Raw genomic sequence first — 10451 nt, forward strand, 5'->3', positions numbered from 1 at the left:
ATGGGCTGGGTCCTATATATAAAGATTTGTCACAAATACATACACATATATCTGACTCGATCTGAACAAAGAGATTTTGTTAGACTTCTACAAAATCTATAGACTTAAAATGTAAATCGGCTAATGTCCTGGGGTGGAACACAGTGTTAGTACAAAACAAGTATATACGGCCGTAAGTTCGGCCAGGCCGAAGCTTATGTACCCTCCACCATGGATTGCGTAGAAACTTATACGAAAGACTGTCATCCACAATCGAATTACTTGGGTTGCGGTAACACTTGCCGATGGCAAGGTATCTTAAAACTTCCCAACACCGTAATATGTTATATACCACATAGTCCATACGTGCTATATATTAAACTAAAAAAAGGACGATTATATACGTATATAAATAAGTTTGACAAAATATTCTATAGAAATAAAATTTTAACAAAATTTTCTATAGAACTAAAATTTTGACAAAATTTTCTATAGAAATAACATTTTGACAAAATTTTCTATAGAAATAACATTTTGACAAAATTTTCAACAGAATTAAAATTTTGACAATATTCTCTATAGAATTAAAATTTTGACAAAATTTTCTATAGAAATAACATTTTGAAAAATTTTCAACAGAATTAAAATGTTGACAATATTCTCTATAGAATTAAAATTTTGACAAAATTTTCTATAGAAATAACATTTTGTCAAAATTATCTATAGAAATAAAATTTTGACAAAATTTTCTATAGAAATAAAATGTTGACAAATTTTTCTATAGAAATAACATTTTGACAAAATTTTCAACAGAATTAAAATTTTGACAATATTCTCTATAGAATTAAAATTTTGACAAAATTTTCTATAGAAATAACATTTTACCAAAATTATCTATAGAAATAAAATTTTGACAAAATTTTCTATAGAAATAAAATTTTGACAAAATTTTCAATAGAAATAAAATTTTGACAAAATTTTCAATAGAATTAAAATTGTGACAACATTCTCTATAGAATTAAAATTTTGACAAAATAAAATTTTGACAACGTTTTCTATAGAAGTAAAATTTGGACAACATTTTCTATAGAAATAAAATTTTAACAAAATTTTATTTTTATAGAAATAACATTTTGACAAAATTTTCGATAGAAATAAAATTTTGACACAATTTTCTATAGAAATAAAATTTTGACAAAATCTTTATGTAGAAATAAAATTTTGGTAGATTATTTTTGGCTCGAGTGGTCCGATATGGACCAATTTTTGTGTGATTGGGGATCGACTAAATATAACTATAGACCGATATGGACCAATTTTGGCATGGTTATTAGCGGCCATATACTAACACCACGTTGCAAATTTCAACCGGATCGGATGAAGTTTGCTCCTCCAAGAGGCTCCGGAGATCAAATCTGGGGAACGGTTTATATGAGGGCTATATATAATTATGGACCGATATGGACCAATTTGTGCATGGTTGTTAGAGACAATATAACATCACGTACCAAATTTCAGCCGAATCGGATGAAATTTGCTTCTCTTAGAGGATCCGCAAACCAAATCTGGGGATCGGTTTATATGGGGGCTATATATAATTATGGACCGATATGGTCCAATTTTTGCATGGTTATTAGAGACCATATACTAACACCATGTACCAAATTTCAGCCGGATCGGATGAATTTTGCTCCTCTAAGAGGCTCCCGAGGTCAAATCTGGAGATCGGTTTATATGGGGACTATATATAATTATGGACCGATATGGACCAATTTTTGCGTGGTTGTTAGAGACCATATACTTACAGCATATACCAAATTTCAGCCGAATCGGATGAAATATGCTACCCTTATAGGCTCCGCAAGCCAAATCTGGGGGGTCCGTTTATATGGGGGTTATACGTTAAAGTGGTCCGATATGGCCCATTTGCAATACCATCCGACCTACATCAATAACAACTAATTGTGCCAAGTTTGAAGTCGATAGCTTGTTTCGTTCGGAAGTTAGCGCGATTTCAACAGACGGACGGACATGCTCAGATCGACTCAGAATTTCACCACGACCCAGAATATATTTATATACTTTATGGGGTCGTAGAACAATATTTCGATGTGTTATAAACGGAATGACAAAGTTAAGATACCCCCATCCTATGGTGGAGGGTATAAAAATATGGGAAACTTTTAAATCTGAAACAATTTTAGACAACTTCGCAAAAGTGAATTTATGATTTATCGGTCGATATATATGTTGAACTGATGGAATGGATTTAGGTAGCAGTCTACTTGGAGAAGAAATGAGACATCACATGAGCCACAAGTTGCCACAATATCGCAATAACAAAATATTATTGTAGAATTGATCACTCCAGACAACCAAATGGGGGAAAAATGAAACAGAAACCAAGAAACGAATTAGGATTTTTTGGATAATTTATGATTTATTTTTCTTGAGCTGTTAGTCTTACCGCAGCGGTGGTTGATGAACAATTAGCGCATAAAAAAACTCTTATATCGGAAGTAACGATTTCAGTACAACTGTCAAAATTCGATAATTATTTAGTACGAGCGACGATAACTAATATTTGTCATTAAACTTGGTTTTTATTGAGATTTTGGTATTAAATTTTGGGGATTCAAATTTTGGGCAATTATTGAAAATGTTTAACTGACATAGTTTTGTACTGTTTGACATAAACAATGCCGCCCGCCTTGCAGCGCCGCTGCAATGAAGCCGAAATGACAATCGTACATCGCCCTTTACTTCCAATCACTACTTATTTCTATAATGGAATTCTATGTAAATATTTCAGGTGTTGAAAAATTGTGAGATAGTTCAAGTTTATAGTTTTAAATTCAAGTTAATGTAAAAAGGAAATCTGTCTTACGTTCTAGGAATTCAAAATGTAAATTCAGCAAATATATCTAATTTATACTAAATATAATGAAGTTCAATTTATGTTAGTTTACATTTGAGTTCTTTGTACTTTACAGAGAGTGCGGATTATTAATTTCTTCTTTCTTCGTATTGTGTTTGTTTCTGTGCGTTATTAATTTATTTAGAAAAGAGACCGTATATAGCCCACCCAAAAACAGTGTTTTGAGCGGTTGGGAGCCCAGGACGACAAAGGATTCCTTCACTGATGATTTTCGCGTAGAGGTCGACACCAAAGATTATATCGACTGGACTTGGTTTAAAGAATTCATTATCAGCCAAAACAATATTATGAAATTTATCCTTCAAGGACTCAGGTATAGGCTCGCTTGGGCTGGACATGGATATTCGGTTGTTCATTTTGAGGATTGATTGGATTTGGACATTTTCATCATGGACGGACATCAAAGTTAATGGGCAAATAGTTTCGTCATCAAGCTGGAGGGTAGTGAGATTGAGATTATCAACAGCCTTTGAAGATATGCAGCTTGCCCGAGCCCCTGTATCCAACAGGCATCGAACAACTCTTTTTCCTTTCTTTGTAAGAATTTTAACAAGAATAGTTGGCAGTAATGTGATTGCATCTTGTTTTAGGATGGCAGATAGAGAAGTACTTTCTGCTGGTGTCGATTTTAAAGAGGGGGATTTTGAAGGTGGTTTTTTATTATCTTCATTTTTTGCTTTAAAGGCTGCTCTAGATGTTGAGGGCCTAGGGCTATTGGAGTTTTGTGTGGGGGTTTTAGACCGAGTTCGGGGATGAGAGTGGAGAAGGGTGTGATGCTTCTTATGACAAATCCTACACCCGGTTCTGGTAAAACATGCACCTTCGGAATGAGTGTGCGCTAGACAATTCACACAGTACCCATACTTTTTAACTATTCGCGCTCGTTGATTGATATTTAGGTCCTTAAACCGTGGGCATCGGCGTAGGCCATGTGGCAATCTGCATATCCGACAAGTGAATAACTTTCTCTCATTCATTTTGCGAGCATTTGTCTTCTTTTCTCTTTTATTGGGCATGGTTAACTATAAAATTGATTAATTTAGTACAGGATTGGACGTAGGTGTAGTATAAATTTCCGAGAAGTTGAAAATGCAAGACAGCTAATCACTTTCGGTAGGTAGGATAACCAATTTTACAATTGGTCTTGTGATTACTCCTCTTTCAGTTTTAATATCGGCGACCCGTACCCTTCTGTCGGTGCCCTCATATATCTTTGATACCCTACCAAGACGCCACGAATTGGGAGGAGTATTTTCCTCTCTCACTACCACTAACATATCTTCCTTTAAATTATCAGTTGGTCTTTTCCATTTATTTCGTTTATGGAGCTCTTTTAGATACTCATCTTTCCAACGAGTGCAGAAATGCTGATGAATCGCTTTAACCCTTTGCCATCGATTAACCAATGACATAGGGGCTTCCCGAATATTGGGTTCGATTGGAGCTAAAACTGGAGAACCTATGAGGAAGTGTCCCGGAGTAAGTGCATTAAAATCGGAAGGCTCTTGAGACATAGGCGACAGAGGACGAGAGTTGAGGCAAGCTTCGATTCTGGATAGCAATGTCTGAAACTCTTCGAAAGTATATTTTGAGTTTCCTGCAACTTTTCGGAAATGTAGTTTGAAGCTTTTTACTCCAGCTTCCCAGAGGCCCCCCATATGGGGTGCCCCAGGCGGAATAAAATGCCAGGATATATTTTGGTGCGCAAAACCAGAAGTTACAGCATTTTTGGAAGATTGGATGAACTCTCGAGCCAGTATTTTTGAGGCACCCACAAACGTGGTGCCGTTATCTGAATGGATATGCAAAGGGCACCCTCGACGTGATATGAATCTATCAAATGCTGCTAAAAAGGACGAAGTGGAAAGATCTGACGTCGCTTCGAGGTGTATCGCTTTTGTTGCGAAGCAAACGAATACACACACATAACCTTTGGTTATGATGCATCCTCTGCCCGCATAGTTCTTTATGTCAAATGGCCCTGCGAAATCAAGGCCAGTATGTGAAAATGGACGTGAGAAGTCTGCTCTTTCAGGAGGGAGAGCAGCCATAAGTTGAGACTGACATCTACGTTTATATAAAATACATGGTTTGCACTTGTTTATTGTGGATTTTATTAAATTCTTCACCTTTGGTATCCAGAACTGAACTCTAATCAGTCTAAGGACTAATTGGTTACCACCGTGAAGCGAAATTTCATGTATGAAACGGACTAAAAGACGGGAGAACTGGCAATTGTAAGGTAATATAACCGGATGTCTTTCATTGTAAGTTAAAGATGGGGATGCGGCCAACCTCCCACAAATTCGCAATACCCCTTCGGAATCACAAAATGGATTGAGGTTCAATAAAGGACTGGACTTAAGGATTGGTCTCTTCAAGGATAAGGACGAGTATTCGTTAGGAAAGTATGCCTTTTGACTAGTCGTAATTAATTTAGTTTGTGCCATGGAAATTTCGGAAGATGATAAAACGGTTGAACTAGTGCGGAAATTAGAGCGATACTTCGGATGTGTACTATAGTAGAATCTATATATATACGCAATTACTCTCAGTGCCCTGGAGAATGAAGAAAACCTATTAAGGATATCTTCGAATTTTTCGAAAAAGGCGAAGTTGACTTTTATAGATTTACGTTCTATTTGTAGGTCCTCCGACGAATAGTCCGTAGTAATGGGCCATGAATTCATGGGGGCTCTAAGCCAGATTGGCCCCTGCCACCATAGATTAGTATCTAAGAGATCAATAGGATAAACACCCCTACTCGCCAAATCTGCAGGGTTGCATTCGGAGCTGACATGTCCCCAATTGCAGGGGTTGGTAATCTCTACAATTTTCGATACTCTATTAGCCACGAATGTGGCCCAAAAACATGGGGGTTTAGATAACCACGACAGTACTATTGTTGAATCTGTCCAACAATATACAGAATAACACGCAATGCCCAGTTGTGGAATTATGCTATCTATCATTTCTGCTAATAAGGTAGCACCACATAATTCCAAACGAGGAATGGAAAGAGTTTTTATTGGCGCCACCCTAGTTTTGGATGAAACGAGAGTTGTCGAAATACCTCTGTCAGTCTCGATGCGGACGTAAAGAACTCCGGCGTATGCCTTCTCAGAGGCGTCACAAAAGCCATGAAATTGAATATTACAATTAGGAACATACTGAAACCATCGAGGAATTCTTAGCGAATTGATTGCCATATATTTCTCACGAAATAATTTCCATTGAGAAAGAATTGCAGGAGGAATGACCTCGTCCCACTCTGTCTTCTCTATCCAAATTTTCTGCATTATTATTTTCGCAATTATAATACACGGCGATAACCAACCAGCTGGGTCAAAAAGTTTCGAAATTTGAGATAAAACCTCTCTTTTGGAAAATGAATTCGTCTCTGGGAATGGTTGTGTAGAGAAGTAAAAGCAATCAGACATCGCATTCCAACGAATGCCTAATGTTTTCGCTGTGCTGCGGTCATTAAATCGTAAAAAATCGTCGCACAACAGATCTTCAGATGGAATGTCAGCTATGACTTCTTTGGAGTTCGAAGTCCATTTCCGCATTTGGAAACCTGCTGAACCCAGAGCCCGCACCAATTGATTTCGCGCCTCAATTGTCTCAGCAATTGAATGCGCTCCCACTAACGCATCGTCCACATACATGGACTTCCGTAGAATATCGCTCGCCAAAGGATATACCGATTGTACATCGTCAGCCAATCGTAAAAGCGTCCGTATCGCCAAATATGGAGCGCAATTTATACCAAATGTCACCGTTTTCAACTCGTAATCCTGGATGGGCAAATTAGGGTCTTTCCGGAAAAGGATTTTCTGAAATCGGGAATGGTCAGGATCTACCAAAATTTGTCGATACATCTTTGAAATGTCACCATTAAATACAAACTGGTAGAACCTCCATTTCAAAATCACTACTGTCAAATCGTTTTGAAGTACAGGCCCAGTGTACAAAACGTCATTAAGACTTGTACCGTTGGATGTGGCCGAGGAGGCGTTAAACACGACTCTTACTTTTGTAGTCGTGCTCTCAGGCTTAATCACAGCGTGATGTGGGAGATAATATAATGACCCGTTTGAAACTGAGGAATTGGGTATTGAAACCCTACGCATATGATTTAATAGGAGGTATTCCTCAAGGACATTGTCATATTCTGACTTCAATGCTGGAGTTCGAAGCAGACGAGCTTCATTCCTATAGAATTGGGCCAAGGAGTTATTTCTGGATTCCCCAAGATTGACTATATTTGGAAAGTTCTCCCTAAATGGGAGAGAAACTATATAACGGCCATTCTCGTCACGTTTTGTTGTTCGGAGGTATAATTCCTCACAAAATTCGTCCTCTGGGGATAAGAGCCTTTTTCTTGGAAGTTCCTCCACCTCCCAAAAACGAGAAATCTCTTTGTCTAAAGAGATTTCGTTGAAATAGGAAACAACAGTAGATGACTTGATATCGGATTGGATGGGTCCCATAAGGATCCATCCAAATATTGTCTCTTGGGCCAACAATGTGCCACAGACGTGATTCTGGATACCAGACAACATAATAAGAGGAAGGATGTCTGCACCGATGAGTATATCGATTTTGGAACTCTTGAAGAAGTGTGGATCGGCCAGTGGTATATCTGGAAGCGTCGGAAGGGAATCGGGATCTATAGCCTTTGATGGTAGGCTTCCCGAAAGGTGCGGTACTACCAAAGCCGTTGTAGAAACTTCTGCGCCATTACTAATAGTAGAACGCAAAGTAATGTTGCATTCCTTTTGAACTGACGCAGATAGCGTATTGTTCAGGCCTGAAATATTTGCATTGGTACGTTTAGATGGAAGTTTGATTAAATTAAAAAGCTTCTCTGCTATGAATGTGCCTTCAGACCCCGAATCAACTAAAGCTCTCGCCTTGTAGGCAATTCCATTATGAATTATATTAACAAGAGCTGTACCCAGCAGGACACCTCTACATTGGGATGAAAAACAGGACAGAACATTGCTACCTGGAGAATTCGTGGACTGTGAGGAATACGATATAGATGCAGATGTAGAGGTATTCGCCGTCTGGTCCTGCCCTGAATTCGGTGTGGATAAAGTATTCGTACTGGTCTCCTCTTTATGAAGAAGTGTGTTGTGCTTTTTCTTACACTTAAAGCAAGAAAACTTGCTTGTGCAATTTCTAGCTGAGTGGACTCTCGAAAAGCAATTTATGCATAGGTTGCTTTTCTTTATCTCAGTTTATCTCTGAGTGGGTGACATCTGTAAAAATTTCGGACATTTACGGATAGTATGGGCCTCTTTCGGGCATAAGTGACACTTAGGCTCAGTAACCTTTGTCTGGAAAGCGCAAATGTTACTCGAACCTTTTTTAGTCATAGGCCTGTGTATATTCTTTTGGTCCGGTTTGAGAGTAGAAGCATTAACATTTGCTGTTTTCCTGATTTCGGACACGGACTCAAGCGTTCTGTGTCTGTCCGTCAGGAAAGCGTCCAAATTAGTCCACCTAGGAATGGTTGATTTATTTGAAAGGGTCTGCTCCCATGATGTGAGAGTTAAATTTGGGAGGCAATTGGAACATACGAACACAAATATGGCATCCCAAGTCTCGACATTTACCTCATACAGCTTTAACAAGCTGATGCAAGAGTTGATATCTCTTTGCAATGTTTTGAGAGCCGCTGGTGTTTCATTTGGAATGGGGGAAAGACTGAACAACTTCTTAAGCTGAATGTTTATTAAGACCCTCCTGTTTTCGTAACGGGAACAAAGATTTGTCCAGGCTACGTGAAAATTGTCATCTGTCAAGGGAACTTTGCTCACTATGTCATGAGCTTCTCCTTTTGTTTTCTGTCTCAAGTGGAAAAGTTTTTCCACTGAGCTAAGCCTCGGATTCTTCATGCACACTGCATTAAATATATCTCGAAAGGTGGGCCAAAGCGAGTAGTCCCCACTGAATATGGGTATCTCGCATGGAGGTAGCTTGAATCCGAAACTAGGCAAGGCGTCCGATTTTGGGACTGGAGTAGTAGAAGCGGAGAGTTCATCTATAAGCTCCCGTAGTCGCGTATTGCAGCGGCAATAAGTGACGTAAGCGCTGGTGTATTTATGCCTCACAGTGTCGCGTTCCGAGCATTCCCCAGAATCATCCTTCGAATCTCCCTTGGCGTTATCTTCGCCCTCATTAGCCTGTTTCTCCTCTTCAATATCAGCCAAACACAGCTCATAAGCATATTTAAGCCTTTCCCATATAGAGGTGAGTTCCTCCTTGTGCACTTCGAGTGAGTGGACAGAAGACATAGGAAAGTCCTTTCCATTCAAACTTGCCTCGAAGACCACAAGGTTATCGGCAACCCGAATGAATCGATCCAGTGACATGTTGAATGAACAAAGACAAGTCGTGGGGTAAAAATGGGACCCGAGACCTAAGGATAAATCCCTTACCAAGAGAAGTTCCCAAAATCGTAATCGTGAGGAGAAACTAGAGGTAAACTAATATATATGTCCCTTTCGAAAATCTCGAAAATAAACGGATCAAAAATGATACAGATTTAAGTTTTCCAAGCAGCTTTCTACTAGTGAGACTCTCTTTTGTATCAACTAATCGACAGGATACCAGTAGTATGGTAAATGCTGTCCTTAGCTCGAAGGAAATTGTATCGAGTAGAAATTTATAAAGTATATTTTTTATATACTGTATATAATAAATAGTATACTTCGCATAAAGTAGAAGTTTTCCGGTCAATGAGAAGAAATCAATGCCCACATAACCGAACGTAATCGCCAAAAGTATACAAAAGAATTCCTCTAAAGAAATGTATATAAAGTATATTTTTTATATACTTTATGTAGTAAATAGTATATATAGAAAAGCGGAAATCTTCCGGTCAATTAAAAAAAATAAAAATACAACCGAACGTAATCGCCAAAAATATACAAAAGAATTCCTCTAAAGAAATGTATATAAAGTATATTTTTTATATACTTTATGTAGTAAATAGTATATATATAAAAGCGGAAATCTTCCGGTCAATTAAAAAAAAATAAAAATACAACCGAACGTAATCGCCAAAAATATACAAAAGAATTCCTCTAAAGAAATGTATATAAAGTATATTTTTTATATACTTTATGTAGTAAATAGTATATATATAAAAGCGGAAATCTTCCGGTCAATTAAAAAAAAAATAAAAATACAACCGAACGTAATCGCCAAAAATATACAAAAGAATTTCTCTAAAGACGGAAGAAAATCATTAAAAATATCTGGACCAATCAAACATAGTACGACAGTGTCAGGTAAACACTGATTTCATAAAGATGCAGTTTCAACGAAATTCACACTGAACCGATTAAAAAGTCCCGACAAATTAAAAACCACTTCAATGTAGGATTCACTTGAAAAAAAATATATATCTCCGTTCATAGATTAAAATTCTCAACCCACACCGCAACTAGATATTTTTCGTAAATTTATTTACATTGAATGTATAGATAAAAAATAAAAAATCAATCCAAACTAAAAATGT

General features: G+C 37.5%; 1 protein-coding gene across 1 annotated transcript; it reads right to left on the bottom strand.

The window, feature by feature from the left end:
• Window positions 1-4017: 4017 nt before the first annotated feature.
• On the bottom strand, window positions 4018-9300 carry LOC142231164 (uncharacterized). The gene is made up of 3 exons (XM_075301782.1): window positions 8506-9300; window positions 8208-8262; window positions 4018-8039 (listed from the first exon to the last, which is right to left on the bottom strand). Exons 1-3 carry the CDS (start codon window positions 9298-9300, stop codon window positions 4018-4020), a joined length of 4872 nt encoding a protein of 1623 aa, XP_075157897.1.
• Between the last annotated feature and the right edge of the window lie 1151 nt (window positions 9301-10451).

The sequence above is a fragment of the Haematobia irritans genome, chromosome 3, assembly GCF_050003625.1.
Source record: "Haematobia irritans isolate KBUSLIRL chromosome 3, ASM5000362v1, whole genome shotgun sequence".
In the NCBI taxonomy this organism is placed as follows: Eukaryota; Metazoa; Arthropoda; class Insecta; order Diptera; family Muscidae; genus Haematobia; species Haematobia irritans.

Excerpts from the sequence above, each read along its gene's own strand:
- LOC142231164 (XM_075301782.1), bottom strand. The coding sequence starts at position 9,300 with ATGTCACTGGATCGATTCATTCGGGTTGCCGATAACCTTGTGGTCTTC. Across the intron at positions 8,263-8,505 it reads GGGATGCCATATTTGTGTTC|ACAAAGGTTACTGAGCCTAA; the intron begins GTATGTTCCAAT and ends TGCGCTTTCCAG. Across the intron at positions 8,040-8,207 it reads GAAAGAGGCCCATACTATCC|AGGAGACCAGTACGAATACT; the intron begins GTAAATGTCCGA and ends TTCTTCATAAAG.